The sequence below is a fragment of the Lampetra planeri genome, chromosome 57, assembly GCF_965212315.1.
Source record: "Lampetra planeri chromosome 57, kcLamPlan1.2.h2, whole genome shotgun sequence".
Lineage (NCBI taxonomy): Eukaryota > Metazoa > Chordata > Hyperoartia > Petromyzontiformes > Petromyzontidae > Lampetra > Lampetra planeri.
Genome location: NC_136163.1, coordinates 4736264 through 4761325, shown reverse-complemented (window position 1 = coordinate 4761325; position 25062 = coordinate 4736264). Strand labels below are relative to the sequence as shown.

Here is a 25062-nt window from a genome sequence, read left to right as displayed (position 1 = left end):
TTTCGGTAAAGTCACGTAGAAGGTAAAAAAATAAAATAATAAAAAAAAACAATACAATTCTCACGACGTTTCGACTGACTTTACCGAAAGAATCAAGAATACACATGTATGCCGTCAATTCTCAATTAGCCAGGGTAATGGGGAGGAGGGGGTGTGGGCATAGTGGCCCCGATAAATCAAACGGGGGCAAATTATCCTCTTGGCGGTACCCCGGGGTACCAAATAATACTAAATGGCCGAGGCAATTAAATATTTTATTTCTGGGACACTTTTTTTCCAGGGGTGTACTCAACTCCGCGACTGGGGTACCAATCAATCTGTAATCGGTGCTACTCTGCGATGTCGAAACGCAGCGAGGACAATTGCGCCGAAACCCTGAACGCTCGCACGCACCGTGGCGGTGCATCGTGGGTACAGCTCGTCCCGATGAGTCGATTACCGCATCGCCGACCATCAACACAGACCGAAAATGACTGCATCACGGACATTATGCGAGAGCCGGGGTACTATGGTACCCCGGGGTGACCGCCATAAAGTTCAAATATCCAGAGCATTGCTTTTCAGCAGTGTAAAAAAAACTGTTCACTCCACGTCTTTCCAAATGTCTTCAGTAACTCTGCCGGCCACAATTCATAACCTCTCCTAATTACGGTTCAGTAACTGGGCGTAGACGTAACATGCCTCGGCTGTTTTTATTCTCACCTCATATAGATGTAATTCCTTCTTTAAGTAAATGGTTCTCTCGCTGACATGTCTGCGCTCAAACGTAGGCACTGACACTCAATGAGGAGCAGCTAATAACAGACGCAGTGCGTGTGTAAAAATATATTAATGTTTCGCAAGCCCCCGTTAAACCCACAAACCCAGACAATCCATTTACGAACATTCGAGAGTGAGTTCTATACAGCAGCTCGTGTGGCGGTGTCAAGTGGGCTACATCGCTGGATCTTTAGAAACTCCGACACCCCTACATCAAAGTGGGATAACTGTGCCTGATGTTAAACTTTATACAGCGTGGCCCAAAACTCAGGACACACCGGGCTATTATATATTTAGTTTATATTACATATTATTTAATTGCTTTTAACATACGTTCAAACTGACTTCCATCGACATCAATGCATGCGTGAATCATGTTTTGAAACGAATTCAGGGCTTTATTTTTGCGAATATTACAGGCGTGCGCTCTTTGAACATTTCACAATTTTGTCGTTTCGATTCATTCGGGGGTTCTTGGTCGAGTTTTGTAAATGACGGTGACCCCACGGGAAAAGACAAATTAGATATCAATTATGATAACAGATATATAGCATATTAACTTAGAGAATAAACAATTTAAATGTAATAATGCCAGTGTTAAAATAAATTAAGTGTGTCCTGCCTCTTGAGCCACCCTGTATACATCTTACAAAATTCAATTAAATATTGAGACTTGCACTGAAAACTGCGTTTCCAGGGCAGCATCTCTTCACCTAGAAAACAAAACTGTCCTAAGGTATACATACAAGTCATGCTATTTAACAGGGGGGGGGGGGGGTAACATATGCTGGACGCTTCAAACACTGAATAAAGTGAACCAACATGAGCCTGTATCATTGCTCTGTGAAAACGGTAAAAGATGCAGGCTACTGCTGGTAGCCAAAGCACCTCCAAACTAAGGGTGACCACTTAACAGCGCCCTGCCTCCTGAGGTTTATTTTGGCCTTCTTGTTCACGCTGGCCAGACGGCTCGCCAGAAAGAGACCGAAGTAGCCACGATCTACCCAGCCACGCACACGGCCCCCCGCTCGACTGTGGTGCACCACCCATTCATACACGGCTGGGTGGACGGAGGCGGTGAGATTTAAGAAACACACCGAGGATTTCAACTGCCATTGCCGGAGGACGACTGCAACCGGTGACCCCTGGGCAGAGGTCGCAAACGGGTTTTGATTCCTTACCCGTACCCGGCCGCACCAGGGTCGCAAACGGGTACCCGTACCTGTACCCGGCCGTACCCGTACCCTACCCGTACCCGGCCCGGTACGGGTAGGGTACGGGTATCAGGTACCCGATTGCGACCTCTGGGATGAAGCCATGTTGCAGGCGCGGGTGGGTTGATTCTAGGAACTTGAATTGTAAGAGTCAAGACATTGGGAAATGAGTGACATATGGTGACTCACCAGTGACTCACGGCCTACCCGTACCCGTACCCGGCCGCACCAGGGTCGCAAACCCATACCCGGCCGGGTACGGGTAGCCGGGGTATCGGGTAGGGTATGGGTATCGGGTACCCGGTTGCGACCTCTGCCCCTGGGGACTCCAATTCGAGAGCGTGCGCCGAACCATTCACAACCGCGAATGGGCAGCATCCATTGCTTCAGTACCGATATCGACATTGAACGAATCTGCTTGCACGAGCGACGGCCTGCCTCTGCATCGGCCGTCGTCAGCAACGCGGGGCGTGGGCCGCGGGCGGCGGCGAGGATCCGCGGTGCGACTCCTGCACCGCGTCACCGTCGTTGGCGAGTCTTTCCGCCGCAGCCGCCTTCTGGAAAAGCTTCAGCAGCTCCCGGAACCTGCGGGACACCTAGGCGACGCACAACGGGGGGGGGGGGGGGGGGGGGGCCAGCGTGAGAGTCAAGCGACATTTGGGCATCTTCTTCATGGTTCTTTCGGTAAAGTCACGTAGAAGGGAAGTAATAAAATAATAAAAATAAAACATAATAAAATACAATTCTCACGATGTTTCGGCCACAACGCAAGCAGCCGTCACCTGAGGACGGCTGCTTGCGTTGTGGCTGAAACGTAGAAGGGAAATAATAAAATAATAAAAATAAAACATAATAAAATACAATTCTCACGACGTCACGGCCACAACGCAAGCAGCCGTCACCTGAGGACGGCTGCTTGCGTTGTGGCCAAAACGTCGTGAGAATTATTTTATTATGTTTTATTTTTATTATTGTATTATTTCCCTTCTACGTGACTTTACCGAAAGAACCAAGAAGATGAATCCCTGCAGTCATGAAAGCTTTAAATCGAAATTTGGGCATCTGTGAAAAAGGAGCTTCATAGCCTCGTCGGATTCCCCTAGCATAAATAAAGATGAGGATTCTGTGCGACTGCAATGTCTCTGTGCGGCTCACGCACACGCATGACTGCACACCGGGGTTTGCCTCGTAATTATGTTTGATGATACAATACGATAGAATGAGCAATGGAAAGCATTTCAAAACTATAAAACATTTATTTTACCAGGTATGTCTCACTCAGTAATTTAACTCTTTTTCAAAAGCAACCTGGACACAAATCGTAGCTCAACAAAGTGGTTTATCACTTGGACATTTATAACGGACAAATACTCTTAAACGCATGTTCAGTCTAAATGTGGAGTGGAAAAAAACGGACCACCCGGAGAAAAATCCACGCGACCACGGGGAGAACATGAAAACTCCAAATATACAGGCTTCAGGGTTGGGATTGAACCCATGACCTCCCACATACCAGACGAGGTAGTAACCATCTCGGCACCGTGGTGCCCCATTTAAAAACACACAAAGGTCGGTGTGGTGGAGCCGGCACTGACCTGAGATCCAGTTTTGTCACTGAGCAGCGCAGCGACGGAGGAGAAGATGTCGGGAGAGGCCCCGTGACGCTGCACCTCCGACAGAATCAGCCGGTCGTCGTCCCTGCGGAGGATAAAGCGGCACAGAGGTCGCGAGGTGGCAGCAGCGGCACGGGCGTGGGTGAGAGAGAGAGAGAGCGCAGCAGTTTGTGGATGGTTCGTGTTGGCTTAGTTCTAGATTTGAAGCTTTCGTGACTGCAAGGATTCATATCCTTAGGTTTTTTCGGTAAAGTCACGTAGGTAAAAAATTAAAATTAATAAAAGTAAAATAAAAATAAAAATCACGACGTTTCGGAGGCAACACAAGCTTCCGTCTTCAGGTGGAACCGTCACAGCACGACAGCTGTATCAAGTAAAAAAAAAAGACGGAAGCTTGTGTTGCCTCCGAAACATCGTGATTTTTTATTTATTTTTATTTTACTTTTATTAATTTTAATTTTTTACCTACGTGACTTTACCGAAAAAACCTAAGAATATGTTGGGTTAGTGTTCCTCGTAAGATTACTGGAGCGTTATGGTTAGCTTAGTGTTGGAATGAGTGTGAGCGTCCAAATAGGCAGGGTTAGTGATCATCTTAATGTCAGATTGACACTCGTGTCAGGGTCAGTGTTGGGACAAGTGTTAGGGTTAAGGTTAGATGAGTGTTTGGGTTTGTGTTAGATTTGAAGATTTGTGTTAGCTAAAGGTTTGTATGTCCAGAGAGGGCATAGATCTCTAAAGGAATAAAAATGGACCAAAAGCTGAAAATTGTGCAAAACAGCATTGAGAGTTGCACGCTTGGAAGTCACCATTAACAATATAAAAATATCTATTAAGTAAAGCAATAATCGCAAAATTGACTGACTGATAGTTTGAGATCACACTTTACGCTGGAATTTCCCATAAAGTTAAGGAAATTGCCACCAGCAGTTTTTAATTGGCAAGTGAACAAGAGGCTGTTTGTGCAGTGACAGAAGTGACAGAAATGCACTAAAATTAGAAAGTGTTGCCAAGTTAAAGACATTCTTCCCCACCCCCCCCACCCCCCCGAGTACAAGATTAGCGTAGCCAAGATGCTTACAGTGACGGAAAAATTGTCTCTGTGCAACGGGCCGCATGAAATGAAGTCAAGGGCCAAATTAAAAGGAGACACGGGCCAGAGGCTCCACACTCCTGGTTTCACCATGTTACGATGTAAGTCGGCTCTCTGCGTTTGCTTCGTGTGTACGCATGTATTATGTTGAACTTCTTTCGCAACGTAACGTAGCCAACCGTGCCAATTGGAGGTTTGGGGCGGGCTGGTGGGGGGGGGGGACAACAACATAAACGCAAAAAGTCGTTGTAAATATCTTCTTGGTTCTTTCGGTAATGTCACGTAGAAGGGAAATAATAAAATAATACAAATAAAACATTATAAAATAATTCTCACGACGTTTCGGTCACAACGCAAGCTGCCGTCCTCAGGTGAAGAACAGGTCTGTCGGAAAGACAGCGTCAATTCAGCTGACTTGTATGTTTAATTTGTATTATTTTATTATTTCCCTTCTACGTGACTTTACCGAAAGAACCAAGAAGATGAATCCCTGCAGTCACGAAAGCTTTAAATCGAAATTCGTTGTAAATAAATTAGTTTTCACTTACACACTAAACCATCATCGCTGCACTCACCTGGTCCAAAGCAGCACCACCTCCCCGTGTTTCTTCACCACATTCTTCGCCAGGATGACTTTGTCGGGGGAGGTATCGCAACCCGATCGTTTCCTGCCCTTGCGCAGTGGCTTCTCGCCCGGTGAGGATGTCGCCTCTTCCCCGAGCTCCACCACATTCCCCGATGACCTCCTCGATTTAGATTTTTTTCTTTTCCGTCCATGGCCCTTTGCTGGTGTCAGGAGTTCTTCTGCAGACGGCGGCATCGATGATTTCTTCTTCCTGCCACTAGTTGGCGACTCTGGTCCAACGGAATGCTTTCCAGACTCTGGTGACGATACTAAGTTTGTCTCGGATGCTCTCGGCTTTTTACATTTCTTTTTGTTTCCATCTTGCTTAGCAGTGACGGGCGACTTGCTGTGTCGCCGCCGTTTACAGCCGTGCGGTTCTGGAGTCTTACTCAATTCTTCTTCCTCCTCCTCTGCCTCCTCTGCCTCCTCCTCCTCCGCCACCTCCGCAGGCTTCCCGCCATCACACTCCTCCCCAAAAGGCACCTGCCACTTCCTGGACACACCCTCACACTCCGAATGCAGCCCAAAGTCTGTGTCCGCCTCTCCGCTTTTCTGACTTTGTGGAGTCTCGTGTGTGACGATTTCGAAGAATCCCTCTTTGGGAGCCCTGTTCTTGAGTGGTGAGAACTTCTGGCCAGAGTCGCCATCCTCCGACGGGCTCTCGGTGTCCAACGCGAGGTGGAAGTCCGACTCCTCCTCGTCAAACTGCGCGTTCTCACTGTAGCATGCTGCGGGCAGCGACACAAACTTCAGGCCGTCCGACGGCAGCGGCATCTTCTCGCCGACCATCGCACAGCTGGTCAGGCTGTAGCTGTCCTTCAGAGGAGAGAGCAGGGAGTTGGAAACCTCGAGGTCGGCCAGCAAGATGGATGAGATGGGAGGGACCCAGTTTGTGCTTTCGTGGTACGTGAAAAAGGTGGAGTCCGGGCTTTTCAACTGCTTGGATTTCTCACAGGTCATGTCTGCGCCGTCCGATGACGGGAGGCTCTCTGAGCACTCGAGGCAAGGGTAGGTCACTTGCACCTCCGGCGATCTGGCCACGGACACTTCCGTCAGAATCTGCCTATTCACGCCCAGCAGGGACATGAGCTGGTCCCCCATGTTCGACTCGGTGCAAAGGGTAAAGTGCAGGGTTGGCGGAAGAGGGGGCGGCTCCTGCGGAGTTTCCACGGCGGGACTCTTGTCGTCCGGCTGCGATTCCGACACCCGCGACGCTTCCGTGCTGTCTGGAGGCTCGGTCGCTTTGTCCGCGTCCGGCCCGAACATGCTCTTACCGGGCGTCACTGGGCACTCATCCATCTCCAAGCTCGTCGTCTCAACGTCCTCTGCAACACCCTCCAGTGCAATGTCACCATGGCCATCGCTGCCACCGTTACCGCTGCTGCCACTGCTGCCGCGGCTGCCACTTTTACCGCCGCTGCTCACCGCCTCGGTTTTCTTCTCGGCTGCACTCCCACAGTTGTCGCTCTCGCCTGCAACACTTTTAAAACCCTTCACCGTTTGGTCAAAATTTCCCTCTGGTTCAATTTTTCTCCTCTTCCCCACTGGGGTGGCTTTTTTCACAGGCGCGCTTATAACCTCCACCTCCGAACACATCTTTCGCTTGAGCTGCGACTGAGGTTCTCTCACGGACATGACGCCCAAGTTTGGAGATCGTAAAGTTGAGCTCTGGACAGGTGCCATGCCCTCTGTGAAGTGTGGCATGCAAACAGGGTCTCGTCGCTCAACCGGAGATCGGAGGACACCATTAGGACACTTGGGAATCTTGTAAACCTTGAGGTTGGCGTTAACTCCCGTCGTAGCGAGCGGAGACCGAGCAGGCGATGCAGTGGCGACCGAAGCTTTGCCGCCTACCGCGTGTTTGGGCGACGTTAGCCGCACACGCTCGTCTCTGCCGCTCACCGTCCCACACTGTTCCGCAGACATCGATTTCACAGACCGACGGTGTGTTGCCACCCTGTTCGCATTGTGCGGCCTGCTGCCGAGCTGCTGCAGACACAGCGTGTATCGAATGTTGTTGAACAAAATGTTAAACTCCGTGTCCAGCAGCCTGAGCAACACTCCCGTCTCGTGAGGCCTCTGGCCTGAAAACAAGCTCTCGAAGTTCGTGTTATTTTTCAGCTGTCCGATTGACTTTCTGATCAGGGAACGCAGCTCCATCTTGCTGCCATCCTGCCCGCGCCAATTGAACTTGTTCAACGTATCGACAGACTGCTTCTCGGCATAATCCAGGATCTCGAACAGCGGAGGGTCCCGTGACTGTGCACTAGAGATCGGGTAGGTGCTATGCACAAGCTTCCGAACGCTCTCCAGTTCGTTCAGGATGGACTGCATCGTCAGCAGCGCTTGTTCCGGCTGCCGATTCTTGTTCCCGGGACGGTTTACTTCAGAGCGGTCGTTTTGTTTGGCCGGGCCGGTCGGTGGGTTCTTACCGAGATGAGACCTCTTGCGCAGATTGAACTCCTGCCTGCACGACTTATTTGGGAAGCGTCCATGCTTCTGGGAGGCGCAGCCGTTCGGCCACGACAATTTTCCGGGCCACTTTTTGTTCCCACGCGGGTTGGCGGACGCGCTCCTGCACCGGCTGGCAGGCTCCCTGTTGCGGCGCACGGGAAGTGCTGCCCGATCAGCGACGCTGGCGACGGTGGCGGTGATGACGGCGGTGCTGGTGGTGGTGTTGGCGGCGGTGGTAGTGTTGCAATTAGCCCGGGAGCTGCTCCCCTTGGTGTCCTGCGCGCGCGTGTCCCGAGGGATATCTTCGGGTTCCGTGTCGCTCACGATCTCGCCCTCCTCCGGCCCGTCATCTTCCGCGTCTGGCGGACTATCCGGTGTCGACTCTTTGACGTTGCCGCTGTTCTGCTGTGGCATCGCAGCTGCGCAGGGGAATTCCTCTCGCAGATGTCCCGAGAGAATGCTGTTTGTAACATCTTCCAAGGGGCCTGTGTCCACACCACGTGAATAACGCGAAGTGAAATGAAGACATCAGTTTATGCATTGCGTGCCATTGACATGAATATTATAGATACTTTTACTTGGACATCTCTATGTCCTGGAATATTTCCACACCATTCACGTAAAAAAATGACACTTTTTTACGGAAAGTTAGTAGGCAGTCGAGGTCATCCGACCAATAAAATATAAAACAACAAAATGCTTTTCAAATGTCACACTTTTCAAGGCACCAAACTGAATAAGTTTAAAAATAAGTAGGAATAATTTACTTTTACAACAAATACTATGTATAAAGAAACAACTCATAATTAACAGTATGTATTAATCAAGTGGGAATATTTCTCAGTCTCGCATGTTCACACAGCATGCAAACTGCTGTGCGCCACAGCTCACCAAAATACATTCAACTTATTAAACATCAAATACCAAGTGGGTGAAGCGGTCACTCAATTTTAGCGTGCCACACCTTGAACCCACGCGACCACAGCTTAATTCCCGGTCACGGCTAACATGTATGGAAAGTGATAACCGAACTGATCTTGCGCCCCCAAAGCGCCAACCTGCACTGACCAGCGTGGTGAAGTATGGAGGGTCAAACAACCCCCACGACTGGCATATCGTGGCAAGGCCTTCAGCTACCAGTGGGTTTACAAAGGGCTGTGAAGTGACATTATCGTGAAGTGTAAGTATCGATTTTATTCAATGAATAATCACAAAATATTGTATAAATATGCTAAAGAATAGTGAAATGCCTACCGGCTGCTGCTGGGTCTGTTCCATCTTTATCTTGACTGCCGGCATCTTCTGCTCGCTTGCCCATCGTAGCTGGAGGCCCCGTCTGAAAAGACGGTGCTGTCGCCACCGCTGCCACCACCGTCACCACTTCCACCCCAGCACTGCCACTATCAACATTATTTGCACGGATCCCACGTTGTGGTGACAGCGCCAGGCTCAGGCTCGACATGAACGTCACCTTCGACTGCTTGAGCTCGGGCACCTCCTCTGCGCTGCCGCCTCCTTTTCTCGGCGTTTGCGCCGCCTCTGTTCTTTCAGGCGGTACTTCTGAATCGCGTGAGGTCGCAGCCGAAACGTTTCTTTCAAGAGTAACGACGACATCGTCTTGCTGGGAGTGGTGCTCGGTAGGCCGTGATGGTCGACCGGCTGCCAGGGCTACGTCTCCCGAGTGGCCTTCGCTGAATTCTTGCTGAACTAATGCCGAGGTGCCTTCGCTGTCCCGTTTGGCTAGAATTTCAGAATGCTCCGCTGAGCCTGCATGCTGATCAACAGTTGGACTGGAATGTGCATGCCAGATCTCTACGCTCTCCTCCGGTCCATCACCGCTATCACGATCAGCTTCACTGTTGGAATCTCCGGAATTCTCTAGAATAAACTCATCCACAACAACCAAGTCATCCATGTTGTCTGGCTGATGAAAGTCACTGTTGTTGAGTTCCGATGCCTCGGCTACACTGCTTGACTGCTCAACAACGATGGCTGGGGGAGAAGTTGGAGGCTCCGTGACCCCTTCGGGAGCAAGGCACCAACCAAAGGCGCCTCCGCCCCGCTGAGCGAATTCGGATAGCGTCGAAAAAGAAGGCTGCTCGACCCCAAACCCCCACCGTTGGCGCAAATCGTCCGGTGGCGCACCATCGCACGGGTCATTGATGCCCACCACGTTGCGTGCAGCGCTTAATTTTCGTCCGCGAGACTCGTGCTTTGGCGAAGATTCAGCACACTCAGAGTGACTGTGTTCCTGCATTTCACCTGGTGTTCTTACCGCCGAGCCACCACTACGTTTCAGCTTCTCCTTGGACCTTTCTTTCTCCGCGGAGATTTTCTTCCTGCTGACGCTCGAGGTGGCTTCCCTCGGAAGGGAACTCTCCCCCTCCCTGTTTTTATGTAAATTTCCCCGGCCGCACACGCCATCTTTTCCCTCTCTTCCCTCCGCACTTCCACGCTTGTCTGCTTTGCTGGCCTTATGCCTCGCGTTGTGTTTCTCTGCCGAGCCGTCCCTGCGATACCGGACCTCGCACACCTGCGAGCATCCTCCAAAGTCATCAGCAGGCCTTCGCTTACGCTCTCCCACACGGCGTTTGCTACCTTTGCTGCCGTGACACCGCTGTTCGGAAGCGACGGCGTTGCGATGCGAATCCCTGGGCCTCTGACATTCATCCACTCTGTGGCTTCGCTCTCCCCTCGTCTTTTCCTTCCGGTTATTTCCTGGCAAACCTTCCCGGGTGCCGTCACACGCGTGAGACTTCCCGCCATCGTTGCGTTCGTGACTCTGCGCATCCTGTTCGCTTCTTTGCTCGCGTTCCTTGCCATCAGCACCATCAAGAGACCAGCACTGTGAGCCAGACGACTCGATCCTCTGCCGATGCCTCTCCTGGTTGTAAACGGTGCTGCTCGTGCTGGCTTTGCTGCGGGTGGCACTGCACTCCTCCGACGGCACGACGTCCAGGTCTGTCCCATGCAGGCTGTGTTTTGGATAATCCAGGATATTCCTGTCTGTTTGCCCAGTGGTCGCATCTGGAAAACAGCTCTTTGACTTCAGCTGCCTCACTCTGCCCTTGTGTGCCTCTTCAGCGATGCTATTGCGTGAACGCTCGTGCTCCTTGGCCCGACGGTCATGAGCGGTCACAGCAAGTTGAAAGCCGTGCCTTCTAGGCATTACCTGATCACAATCTCCTCTTCCTCCACTTTCACCGCTCCTCCTCACCGATCTCTTCTCATGCCCTTGTTCGCCTGTGCCTACCTCACTTGGGCAGCTTGGGACACTCTGCTTTTCGTCGTCTCCCTCGCATAACCTGTCCAGCGAGAGCGCCTGAAGGAGCACAAGCAGGTCAACTGTGGTTTCCGTCGGGTCCGCCGTTGCACCATGCATTGGCGCCGCTCTGATTTCAGATGTCTTTTTGGTGGAGCCCTCAGTGGCCCGTGTCTGGGCTTGGGACGCCGGTCCTGGCCTCGGTGTCCCACCTCCTCTGCCTCTCAGTTCCACGCGATGTGGAAGCTCGGGCTGAGATATTGACAGCTGATGGCCACCAGCAGGTGCCTGTTGTAGGGTCCCGAGGGAGGTCGCAATTGGAGCGTCCTGGTTGCGTGCGCTCGCCAGAGACTCGACGTGTTGCTCGGGGTCATGCACAGACACAGAGAGAGGAGGACCCTTCGAAGAGTTTGGCGGAATGGGCCGCTCTGAAATTGACTCGACAGCCTTGGCAGCCTCGTCCATATGTGGCTTAGGGTGATGCGAACACAATTTCTCAGTACGGTCCGAATGTGGCCTTTCAGACTGGTGTAAATGTGCTTTTGAGGCATCGTCTGTACGAGGCTCAGAGAGATGAGTATGTGGCTTGGCAGACTGTTTTGGATTCAGAATAGAAGATTGGTTGAAATGAGACTTGGGAGACTGGTCTGAACGTGACATAGGCTCGTCTAAAGATGGCTTACCAGAATTGTCTGAGGTCGTTTTATTGGACTGGTCTATGTGCAGCTGTTCTGGCTGGACTGAATGTGTCTTGGAACGGTCTATACGAGACCTATTAGAGTGGACTAAACTTGACTCAGATTGCTCTAAGCACGCGTTATGTTGCTCTGCATGTGGCGTATCACACCGTGCTGGACAGGACACATCAGGATGGTCTGAAGGTGAATTATTAGACTGAGATAACTGTGACTTCGACCGATCTACACATACCTCATCACACTGATCTAAAGGTGACTTAGCCTGGTCTACACGTGATGTATCAGCCTGGTCTACACGTGACTTAGCCTGGTCTACACGTGATTCATCAGCCTGGTCAACAGGTGATGTATCAGCCTGGTCTACACGTGACATAGCCTGGTCTATGCGTGATGCATCAGCCTGGTCTACACGTGACATAGCCTGGTCTACGCGTGACTTAGACTGGTCTACACATGACTCAGACTGGTCCACAGGTGACATGGCCTGGTCTACACGTGACATAGCCTGGTCTACAGGTGACGTATCAGCCTGGTCTACACGTGACTTAGACTGGTCTACACGTGACTCAGATTGGTCCACAGGTGACATGGCCTGGTCAATACGTGACATAGCCTGGTCTACGTATGATGTATCAGCCTGGTCTACACGTGACATAGCCTGGTCTACGCATGATGCATCAGCCTGGTCTACACGTGATGCACCAGCCTGGTCTACATGTGACTCAGCCTGGTCTACACGTGACTTAGACTGGTCTACAAGTGATGTATCAGACTGGTCTACACGTGACTTAGCCTGGTCTACACGTGACTTAGCCTGGTCTACACGTGACTCAGCCTGGTCTACACGTGACAGAGACTGGTCTACAGGTGATGTATCAGCCTGGTCTACGCGTGATGCATCAGCCTGGTCTACGTGTGATGCATCAGCCTGGTCTACGCATGATGCATCAGTCTGGTCTACACGTGATGTATCAGCCTGGTCTACGCGTGACTTAGACTGGTCTACGCGTGACTCAGCCTGGTCTACACGTGACTCAGCCTGGTCCACACGTGACTCAGCCTGGTCTACATGTGACTTAGCCTGGTCTACATGTGACTTAGCCTGGTCTACACGTGATGCACCAGACTGGTCTACATGTGACTTAGACTGGTCTACATGTGACTTAGCCTGGTCTACACGTGACTTATCAGCCTGGTACACACGTGACTTAGCCTGGTCTACACGTGACTTATCAGACTGGTCTACACGTGACTTAGCCTGATCTACTAGTGCCTTAGCCTGGTCTACACGTGACTTATCAGCCTGGTCTATGCGTGGCTTAGCCTGGTCTACACGTGACGTATCCTGGTCTACACGTGACTTATCAGCCTGGTGCACACGTGACTTAGACTTATCTGAATGTGACTTAGCCTGGTCTACACGTGATGTATCAGCCTGGTCTACACGTGACTTAGACTGGTTTACACGTGACTTAGTCTGGTCTACACGTGATGTATCAGCCTGGTGCACACATGGCTTAGCCTGGTCTACACGTGACTTATCCTGGTCTACACGTGACTTATCAGCCTGGTGCACACGTGACTTAGACTTATCTGAATGTGACTTAGCCTGGTCTACACGTGATGTATCAGCCTGGTCTACACGTGACTTAGACTGGTTTACACGTGACTTAGTCTGGTCTACACGTGATGTATCAGCCTGGTGCACACATGACTTAGACTGGTCTACACGTGACTTAGTCTGGTCTACACGTGATGTATCAGCCAGGTCTACGCGTGATGTATCAGCCTGGTCTACGCGTGACTTAGCCTGGTCTACACGTGATGTATCAGTCTGGTCTACACGTGACTTAGACTGGTCTACACGTGACTTAGTCTGGTCTACACGTGACTTTGCCTGGTCTATGCGTGATGTATCAGCCTGGTCTACGCGTGACTTGGCCTGGTCTACACGTGATGTGTCAGCCTGGTCTACACGTGACTTAGTCTGGTCTACACGTGACTTGGACTGGCGTACATCTGCTTTGTCAGACTGGCCTAAACATGGCTTAATCCGATTTGAATGTGGTCTATCAGACCAGGCTGCACGGGACGTATCAGAGTGTTCTAAACGAGTCCTGTCAGATTGGTCTAATCGTGACTTGGACCGCTCCAAATGGGAGCTAACAGAACGCTCCGAACGTGACAGAGTTCGGTCTAAACGTGGCCTATGAGACTGGTCTAACCGTGACTCAGACTGGTACACACTCGGCCTCTTCGGTTGGTCTGAAGGTGTCTTTGCGGACGAGTCCAAGGCGGAGGTTTTATCGGACGCAGAAACGCGGTGTCGAGCAGTCGGATCCACGCGCTCCCCATCCGTCTGGGATGAATCCGGCGCCACCGCCTCTTCCGGCGCCGGCGATCCGCGTCTGCGTTGCCCGTTGTGGCGGGACGAGGAGGAGGCGACGACCGTGGCGGGCGGTGAAGTCCGCGTGGAGCGAGACTCGTGTTGCTGGGTCCTCTCGTGTTGCTGGGACCTCTCGTGTTGCTGGGTCCTCTCGTGTTGCTGGGTCCTCTCGTGCTGCTGAGTCCTCTCGTGCTGCGCTGCGTGTCTCCTCCAGCTCCCGGTGCACTTCAGCGACGTTAGGCTGTGTCGCAGTGACAGGAATAAAAAACGATCATATTTACAATGAAATCATTAGTATACTTGGTATCCACGTATAGCACAACAGCGCTGTTTGACAGATTAGTATGGTCAGTCGTTTTAGAGTAGCTAGCTATCTTGCCACGTGGTTTTTAAAATTGGTTTCATTTTCAAGTTACGCAATGTGGACCTCGACACTGGGATGCACAGCCGACACATTTTCAAATGACGTCGCGTCCGCTGTGAAGCAGACGGCAAACATATATTTGTATAACACCCGCAATATTATCCAGGGCCCCCAGTGGGCTCGAAATGTAAATCTCTGAGACAAGTGGCAAATGCGTAATCAATTGGCAATGCCATTGCCCAAAAATAGGTACCAAATGCAAAAAATATTTTGATGGGAGTGATGGCGCCGTTGTTAGCATATTGTGCTCTTAACCCGGCAACTTTAGTTCGATTCCCACCCACGGCTAACATCAATGGCGAGTGATATCTAAACCGGCCCCATTCACCACTTCACACTCGCCAGCGAGGGAGGGGGGGGGTCAGATATCTTCTACAACCAACACGACTTAGCAAGGAATCCAACCAGTGGGTTGCCAAAGGGGGGTGAAAACGAGAAAAAAACCGATAAAAGACTAAACTTTTCTGTGAATAAACAAACGATGCCATTCCCCCACTCCCACCTGCTATGGAGACGTCGGATCTCATCGTCCTTCCTGTTGATCTCGGCCTTGGCAGTCTTGAAGAGGGCACATATGTTCTTTTTCAGCTGTTCGTTCTGGCTCAGGAGTAGCGTGTTCTGGACAGAGCAAAAGCACGGCGCTGTGAAATCCTCTCATCGCAACAAGGACACCAATCTGTAGCATCCTCCACGCAGAGCCGGCGAGATCAGGTTTCAAAGTTTGGCTTTGTGGGGCAGTCTGGGTTTTCACTGTGGGTTATTCTCCTGGTTCTCACTTTTCCTCCCACGTGAAAAACAAACTCCGCAAAAAAGGAATTGATCAAACATCCCCAACGCACAACCCCCTAAGATAGACATGTGAAACGCAGCAAGCAAGGCTTTCCTAGATAAAGGCATCTCTTGGTGCTCTATTAAAGAATTAAAATAGATCCGCAACCACCTCTCAATTCTAAATTCCCCTTTCTTGTCCACTTAGCTGCAAAACACTGCCTCTTCATACTCCGCCCACCCATGAATCAGTGCACCTTGGGAGGTGTCACTTATTCTCCTCCACTGTTCCTTTGGTTAGGAAAATACTTCTCTTATCTACGGTTCTTGTTTTCTCTCGCAGTTTCAACGCACAATTCTTATCAACAAGCACATTTTTACGAACGCACACACAGGTGTGCAAGCGTTTATAAACTAATTGTATTTTTAAGGTAGCCAAAAAGCTACTCAATTGCTATGCGCAGGATATAAGGTTTGTCCATCTAGGGACACGTCACATGTTTTCACAAATGCCACAAACTGCCGAAACAAATCGCTCACGACGTATCACACAGCTCACCAATACCAAAGTCCAGATCTGTGCAGTTGTTGGGCCCTTTGCGGCAAGGAAACACTTAAAAAAATATTCAATTTTAATACGTTATACGATACGGTGCACTTCAGCGAGATCAGTTTGTGTGGAATGGAAGGGGTGGTATAAGCTCACATGCCTCACACGTCCTTCCGTTTGTATGTGCATTTGCTTATTTCTCTGCAGAATTCTACTCATAAAACTGGCTTCCTTGATGGGCTGGATCGTCGGCTTATTGTTAAAGGCATTTGACAGGCATGAGAAAAAACCCGAGCTTACCTGCTCCTGCACCGTTTTCATACTTTTGGTGAACACCTCGATTTGCTGTTGGCTTTCTTCAAACTTCTGACACAGCTGCAGCAGGGAGTACAGCAACACGGACCCAGCACAGAGAGCAAGTGTTCAAGGACACAGCATACAATACGCGTCATGCAATATAGCAAAATTATTTTTAATTCAGCATGTAAATGTGACTGCAATTCAAGGCACTGTACACTATACTAACTTGAGCATAGATATTACTTGGGGTAGGGAATTGACAGCACAGATGGCTTGAGAGAGTGAGTTCTAAACTATGGGGGCATAATAGGAGAATAAGCGACCTAATCCTAAGTGAAGGTTGATTGGGGGACTTAAATAGAAAGCTCTTGGTTGCTCAGGTAGGGTACAAGGTGACGAGGGAGAGATAGGTAGGAGCAAGTCTATAGAGCACATTTACCTTGCTACAACTATTACACTGGTCAACAAAAAAAACATTTTTCTGGACTGGACTTTTGCAGCTGTTTTAGACTAATTTCAGGGTGCTGATTCCAAATCTGATCTCAGATTTGCTCTATCACATCTAATTGCTATGCTATCGGCATACCCCATTTTCATTGATTTTACCCGAAATTAACTCTGTCACTTATGATTGCAAGTTGTTGCGAGTCAGTGACTGCTTTAGTGTTAAAATATGGTGCTGTATTTTTAGGATAGTGTGTTTATAATATCATTTTATGTAGATATCCACATTTATTTAATATTTTTCTTCTGCAGTTTTTATTGAAAATGCAATATTTGATATTTAAAAACTGATGCCAAATTTGGAATCAGCACCCCAAAATTACCTTACAACCGTTGGAATACCTTATGCCAGAAAAAGTGTGTTGACCAGTGTTATAGTTTGAATTACACGGGAAAGCCAACGGGATGAGGTGTAATAGGCAACAGCTACGTCATTTAACAGGTGACCGAATTGTCATTCGTGCATTACTACAGCCACAAGTAAGGAGGATCATCATACTCGACTTTGAGGGATCCCAGATGACGATGAACTACAAAGGCACAATTTATTACACAGCCACACAAAACACGTGACAGTATTGGCATGCATCACCAGAGATTAGAAGCCCATGCATTGTACTGGATGGTTCTAAACCAGGGTTTGTGAACCTTTTCCTTACCGAGGACCAAACAGACCCGAATAGAAATTTAAAATACCTTTGGTTGGCCACACATGTGCACATACCTTAGCATCCAAGAATAACACAAAACAAAATTAGGGTGCACGTTTTCAGATTGACGAAGCGTACTGAACGTAGTAACGAAGTGACGCTTGGTCAAAAATATCCCCTTGAGTGCCCGAATAGTGTGGCAAAGATGCTTACAGTGACGGATAATCATGAGGCACGGCCAGTTTCTAAGCGGTAGGCCTCATGTGACCATGGGCCGTGTAAAATGAAGTTGCAGGAAATAGGTTCCACACCGCTTTTTAATACATGACGTAAGCCACGACAGGGTAGTTAATTGCGAGTAAAAACTAAATGATTACAAGCATGGGCGATAGAACCGTGAGCTACCATGAAAAAAATTACTCCCTAATAAAGCCGATATTCATCACGAAAGTTGATAAGCATTCACCTCTTCATGGGTTCTCACTTTCAGGCTTGTTTCTTCGATAAGGAGCTCTTCCAACAGATCAAACGCAACTCCTCCCTCACCTTGGTAGAAACAGGTTACTTTACAACGGTTTCACATGTAATGTTAGTAAACAGCAACTTAAACGCAAAATTACAGGACTTGGTTTCGAGTAAAAAAAGTGTTTCCTTAAAATACTGGGAAAATTCCGGAGGTGGGATACCAGGTTTTATACCCATTTTCTTACCAAAATTCCGTTATTTCAGCAACATCAAATTTATCATGTTTCCAGCTTGTTTTAGAAAGTGATTCAAAAAGGCATTACAAATGGCAAAACAACCACAAACAAAACCACCAAAAATCACAAATTCTGGAATGCACAATTCCAATGATGCAGCAGTGACTATACAGAGCAGTACGAGACTGGGAATGCCTGATGTTTGATATTCCGGTCCTGCGTGGAGACGCAGTTAACAACAAATCAGCATTGCTTAGCAGGCCGTTCGACTTCTGAGCTTCGGGAATAAAATAAATAAAATCCCCCCAATTGATTTTTCACTATTCAAGGGTCTCCCTGAAAAACCCTGTTATATGCGGGACATGGTATACCCCGAGTAGTTAGCGAGAGATGGATCCGGCCTAGGCCATGATGGCCGTGAGGTCTCAACCAGGTCAGCGAGGGATGTAATGATAATAATTTACATTTATAAGGCGCCTTTAAACAATGGATCTCACAGCGCCATGCATATAAAGGAGGAAAATTATTCAGAAGAGATACACTGAAGAGACAAGCTAGAGAACTAGAGAGAAAAGGACATTTTAAACAGGTATGGTCTTCAGCTGGGACTTAAAACTTTCCATTGACTCATCTTCTTGGTTCTTTCGGTAAAGTCACGTAGAAGGGAAATAATAAAATAATAAAAATAAAACATAATAAAATCATTCGGCTACAACGCAAGCAGCCGTCCTCAGGTGAGAACGGCTGCTTGCATTGTAGCCGAAACGTCGTGAGAATTATTTTATAATGTTTTATTATTATTATTTGATTATTTCCCTTCTACGTGACTTTACCGAAAGAACCAAGAAGCTGAATCCCTGCAGTCACAAAAGCTTTAAATCGAAATATCCACTGACTGTGAGTTCCACACCTCAAAGGGCAAGGAATTCCAGAGGCTGGTCGGTGTACAAAAAAAAAACCTGGTCACCAGCTGAAGCGCCGTTTTGCCAAGTAAGGCACGATCGCTAGATCTCAGTGGAGTGAGTGTATGGGTAATGAACTCATGAAGCAAGCAGATTCATTAAAGCACTGAACACAAAAAAAATCCCCCTATATAAGGTACAGATATTTTGCTGTGACGGTTTCACCTGAAGACGGAAACTTGTGTTGCCTCCGAAACGTCGTGATTTTTATTGTTTTATTTTTTATTAATTTTACCTACGTGACTTTACCGAAAGAACTAAGAGTATGAATCCTTGCAGTCACGAAAGCTTCAAATCTAGAATCACTGAACACAAGTAGGAGAATCTGATGCAGGTTTGAACTGACAGCCAATGAAGAGATACGAGCACAGGTGAGCTATGGTTCCAACGAGGGGTGGCCAGTGAGTGAGCATCCTGGCTACTTGATAACCCCCACGACATCTGCTGCTTGGCCTGACATTACCAACAGCGAGCTTTCAGACGTCATGAGCAGGAGTTGGTTATCAGAGTGTATGACGTGTCCGACGAGTGCGAGCCGTCAATGCATCAACATCTTCAATGCACCATCACACTTGTGCGCTGTGCCAGCAGCACCCGAGGAGTAGTGGGGACGGTGAAGATGGCGAATCTCACCGTGTTCGAACGGTACGGGACTGCTGGCCAGGTCCTCGTAAATGTCCACCGAGTCCTCGGACATGTCCACAGCCTTGCAGTCTCCACACAGATCCACACAAACTTCATCAGTGAGCAAAGCGAGGTAGTTCAAACGGTGAGAGTGGCACTAAAGATCCTCGCAAAAACCAACACAATGATCACATTGATCACACACAAAAGTGCTTGCCACAAATAAAGCACAATACAGTAAAACCTTGGATTGCGAGTAACTTGGTCTGCGAGTGTTTTGCAAGACGAGCAATTTTTTAAAATAAATATTAATTTGATAAACGAGCGAGGTCTTACAATACGAGCACTGTAGTACGTACAGTATACGCTTTGTCTGCCGAGCGTCACGTGATCACAACTGAGCCGATGGTTCTTCTCTCTCTCTCGCTGCGGGATTGTGGGTAATCGTCTCCCATGCTCGGTCTCAGTCGGCGTGCCTCACTCGTATAGTCAACATCCGTGCGAGCGTACAGTATACTGTTTACTGTAGTGTTGTGACCACGAGTGTGTGCGTAAAACATTTTTTTATTTTGTGTCCAAGTGTAGTGACTGTTCTTTAGTAACTGTACTGCAAGTGAAAGTCGTCCTACACAATAACTCTCTCTCTGCCGTCTCCCTCACACCAGCCTCGATTACATTTCATTAATAGATTTGATTACTTTATATTAAATTTAAATAATAAAAATATAAAAAGGTATTTTGTATTAATCATTTTTAAATGAATACAGTATTTTTGGGTTGTGGAACGAATCATCTGAGTTTCCATTATATATTATGGGGAAATTCGCTTTGATATACAAGTGCTTTGGATTACGAACACGTTTTCCGGAACGAATTATGCTCGCAATCCAAGGTTTTACTGAACCTTGCTGATATCGTCAAGGAGCATACACTTTTACACGAACTCCAGTCATCCTCGCAGCGGCTTTTGGCTGGCCACTGAACAAAGATGGTCACCGCATCACGCACTTTCAGACGCGCTTCTGCGGCCGTCTGGAACAATCTTCCTTCCGATATTAGGAAGCCACCAGAGCTATGCACTTTTAAATCATTATTTAGATTAACAAACTCATTCCTTTAGAACTTATTTTTATGTTAAGTTTGTTGTGCTTCCCCCGCACCTCCGATTAGCACGGTTGGCTACGCACGGTGCGAAAGAAGTTCAACATACATACATACAAACCACACCATTGCGGGAAAACTTTACTTGTGAAAAGAATTACGAGAGCACCTCTTACCTTCCACTGGAATGGACTGCCCAGGTTTTCCATCAAAATCAACATCGTCCTCCTCCATGATTACAGAGGCGGTGGCATTTGAAGGTGCCTGATGTAACGAAGAAGCAAAATGGAAAGAGTTAATAATGGTGAGTACAGCAGAAGGGGCAATTCACCAATAACATCCCCTCCACATTGCTCAATGCTTGCCTTGTCAATCCACGATGAGATAAGGGCCTACCCAAACCGCACGGATCGTGGGGGTTATTTGACCATACTTCACCACGCTGGTCAGTGCGGGTTGGTAAAGTAAGGGAGCACAGATGTTGGAAAATAGTCCAGTAGAACAATTGATTCGGCTGCAATGCCATGGCAACGCAGGAGCCGACGACAACTGTTTTAATGCCGGTGGCTGCTTCGCTATCCAGGCTCAACTCCGCTTAGCTTCTGAGGCATGACGTGGTTGGGTGCATTTCGGGTGCTTCGCATGCACCTCGAGTTTCGCGATTTTTCACAATTTTTAGTTGTTTAGCTGAATATCATTCACTCAGTGCGCGGGCAGCTTCCAATGGTTCAGGTCTTAGGCGAGGGTCAGCTCCAAAAGTATTGTCTTCATTTAAAGCCTTTTTTGTGAAAAAAAACTGTTGGAAACGAATAACTATCCAAGGTTATGGGTTATTATTACTTAATTAACTATTGGGGTCTTCACCAAGTGGTCGACATTAACCCTCTCCAAAGAGGTACGAGGGAGTCTCCAAAAAGTTTTACAGTCAAATGTTTGCGTCTCGGCTTCTTGAGTTTTTCCTCTCGGTTTCTTGAGTTCCCCTCCCTTTCTTGGGCTTCTGCCTCAGTTTCTTGAGTTTTCCCGAGGTTTTTCTATGGTAGGGGATCTCATTTAGTTAAACCCTTTTGGCCTTGAAATGTATGGATTTAATGACAGAACGTGACAATGAACGAATACCAACCGCAGATGGTCAGCCCTGTTGTTTACGAGGCAAGACGAAACGAGTGTAATACAGACACAAAATAAATAAGCAGACAACACCGTCTCCTCCACATATCTGCCCACATTAAAACTAATTATACGCATGAGAATAGGTTTTCCCCTTTTGTCTGGCAACAAAACAGGTGTTAAGATGTTAAAACACCAAACTGAAACCTTTTACAAGGAATCATGTCTGCATTAACCACAATACTTGTGGTCAGAATGCAAAAAAAAACACAATCTGATAATATATGCATTTTTCATCATGGGACCTCCTTTGCCAGTACCAAAATATGCTAATAGGGGTTTTCCCCTTTTTTCTGGCAACAAAACTGACACCTTTTTGCAAGGAATCATGCTTACATTAACCACAATACTTGCAGTCAAATGCAAATAAAAAACACCATATGAGACTAGGCTCCAAAGAAAGCTGTCTCTGGTGTGGACCAATCAGTTTCAAAGACAATGCACAAATGATCAGAGTATTGTTTTTTGTTTGCATTTGACTGCAAGTATTGTGTTTAATGTAAGCATGATTCCTTGCAAAAGGTGTCAGTTTTGTTGTTAGTTTAATATATGCATTGTCTTTGAAACTGATTGGTCCACACCAGAGACAGCTTTCTTTTGAGCCTAGTCTCAAAACGGTGTTAGACCAGAGGACGCCGTTTTGAGACTATTATAAGCATGTTTTGTTTACCCATCCCACAAGCCACGAAACCCTCTGGGAGTGCATCATTTCAACAGCATTTGTTCAACACAAACACTGAACAGTTTTCGACACCCAGTGTCTCATCAGCAGTCTATGTTTTGTTATACTGGGTGGGTTAAAGAACCTTGGAGGCCCGTGATGAGCCTACACGCAACACATTAAGAGTACTACACACAGACTACTACTCTATATTGCTGCTAGTAGCTTCGTGGCAAAGAGTCAACCCTCTGTTTGTGTACACTACAGAGTGGTTAGTGCACTGCACTACAAACCCGGCGACCCGAGTTTGAGTCCCGCTCACGACCAGCAAGTGGCAAACACGTGAACCGGTCCTGTGCTCGGTCCTAGGTCGACGTGGTCTGAACATTTGTACTTTTCTGCGGCGTGTAAAGCTGATGCTTTTGGGGAGACAAAGGCGGCCGTGCGTGGCGCTGGTTACATCACTACCTCGTGTGCCTACATAGATACTCGCTGCTAAATCACTTGGCCCAACAGCATTTTGAAAACTCCATAAACGAAACGCTACACATGCCACCGTACTGTACACTGTACAGTATGTTATACGGCATGTTAGCAGGGTTACCCAATATAGCAGCGTATGTTCAAGTAGAGGACGTGAAAGAATGCAGTATTATAGCGTAAATAACGCTCGACTCCGTAACATAAATAACGCCAGATGTGACGTTAATAGACTATGTGGCATAAGCCAAAGGGCGTTAATGGATCAGTACGTTCCAAGCACTGCAATACGGTACACTAAAAATGCGTCTCACGGAGTACACTTAAAGCGATACAACCCAACTAGTACACATCCCAACTCGCTACTTTGTAGGCAGCAAGTATTCACAGCACTGTAGCAGGCAGCACGGCGAAAGCGGCACATTATAAGTGGCATTCAAAACGGGGCTGGCACGAGAGCGGCTGACGGATCGAGAGCGGCTCCCGTGTGAAGAAGCGATAGAATCGGCGTCCCGACTCCACAGAAGGTGGTGGTGAGTTTTACAAAGGCAAAGATCCCCCGCGTAGCCTGTAACATACTGTTGGGGCAAGTGCTGAAGGCCGGCGACGGTAAACACGAAGCGGGTGACGGTGGCCGGCACCACGCCCGGCCACCTTTGTCTCTCCCCCCCCGTCCCCCCAGTGGCGACGTTGACACACAACGCACTAATTTGAGGTCGAGTCGACCTAGGGGAGAGGCCCGTGGACGTTTACGAGGTGAAATCGTCACCGTTGTTTGGCCGTCAGCCGAGGAGAATCGCAACTCTGGAACCGCCGAATTTTTTTGTTCGCGCGCCGCGCGCGAAGCCGCCTCAACAAGTGAGTTGTCTCCCTCGCGGACACACCAGAGATTTGGTAGCTCACCTCACAGGAGGAGGGGGGGGGGGAGGTGGTGTGGTTGGTGAGTTTTCCTCTCAAGCGACGACGCGGGGAAGGGAGGTAATCCGAGTTGTTGCGCCCTCACCCGGGGTGAGGAAGCCCGCGACGAGCCTCGCACACGGAGAGACTCACCCGGAAGTGGAGGTTTCCCGCGCGCGGCGCGAGAGGCCACGTGCGCTACGTCACATCCGGAATAACATCACGTGGAGAAATAGGTTTTTACCCTAGTAGTAGATTTTTACCCTTTAAACTGGTACAAAGCTGACACCTTTATACAAGGCATCATGTTTGCAATAACCGCAACACAAGCAGTCAAAATGCAAATAAAAAGAAACAACTCTGATAATGGTAATGATATGCACTGTCCTTCAAGTTGATTGTCCACACCCGAGACAGCTTTCCTTAGAGCCTAGTCTCCATTGGTGTTGGACCAGATGATTACCATGATCAGAGTTGTTTCTTTTTGTGGAGTGACGTCACCCGCTAACTATTATGAATGGAGGGGGTGTCCATTTGGAAGACGTCACCTCTTCATGATTATTAATGAGGGGGGCTGTTCGATGTGGAGTGACGTCACCTGCTCATGATTATTGATGAGGGGCTGGCTGACGTGAAGCGACGTCACGCGCGGGACACACAGACATTATTGGCTCATTATAGTAGTACATTTGATACAGTGCAATACAAAATTAAGTAAAAAACACACGAGGCCCAAAATCGGTAGGACCTGAACCGGATCTTTAAATTAAATCTTGAATTGTCACGCGAGACGACTTCGAGTTTGTGTATATTTCAGTTAGGCTTCGTAGATGTTAAGCATCAACGATTTGAAAGAATATAAACAGAACACAAGTTGAATAAAAGTAATAATAAAAAATCACTAATTTGAAAGTAACTCAATTGTAGTCTTGTATTGATGCCGTTTCTCAATTCGTTTATTCGTTTTAGATTTTGCTTGTTAGTAGTAGAGGTTTTCATTTGCTTGGTCCGTTTGTATGTGTTGGGCTTCTTCCGCGCCATTCGTAACCAACCTCGTGTATATGAAATTTGGTCCTTGTATATAATTAATGTACAGCCTTTTGGGATGCTGGCGGCTTGAATATTGCTAGAAAAAATTTAAGTACGATTGTTTTCCGATAGAACTGCTT

The 25062-nt window shown here is 48.2% G+C and overlaps 1 protein-coding gene across 1 annotated transcript; it reads right to left on the bottom strand.

Annotated features, from left to right (window-relative positions):
* Positions 1–2221: 2221 nt before the first annotated feature.
* Positions 2222–24062, bottom strand: LOC144735895 (uncharacterized). The gene is made up of 10 exons (XM_078618468.1): positions 23900–24062; positions 20865–20952; positions 19597–19677; positions 17767–17846; positions 16147–16221; positions 15031–15146; positions 9013–14345; positions 5255–8243; positions 3569–3671; positions 2222–2569 (listed from the first exon to the last, which is right to left on the bottom strand). The coding sequence occupies exons 2-10, from the start codon at positions 20920–20922 to the stop codon at positions 2429–2431; spliced, it is 8976 nt and encodes a 2991-aa protein (XP_078474594.1). The 5' UTR covers positions 20923–20952; positions 23900–24062; the 3' UTR covers positions 2222–2428.
* Between the last annotated feature and the right edge of the window lie 1000 nt (positions 24063–25062).

Excerpts from the sequence above, each read along its gene's own strand:
- LOC144735895 (XM_078618468.1), bottom strand. The coding sequence starts at position 20,922 with ATGGAGGAGGACGATGTTGATTTTGATGGAAAACCTGGGCAGTCCATT. Across the intron at positions 15,147-16,146 it reads TGAAAACGGTGCAGGAGCAG|AACACGCTACTCCTGAGCCA; the intron begins GTAAGCTCGGGT and ends TGCTCTGTCCAG. Across the intron at positions 2,570-3,568 it reads GTGACAAAACTGGATCTCAG|GTGTCCCGCAGGTTCCGGGA; the intron begins GTCAGTGCCGGC and ends TGCGTCGCCTAG.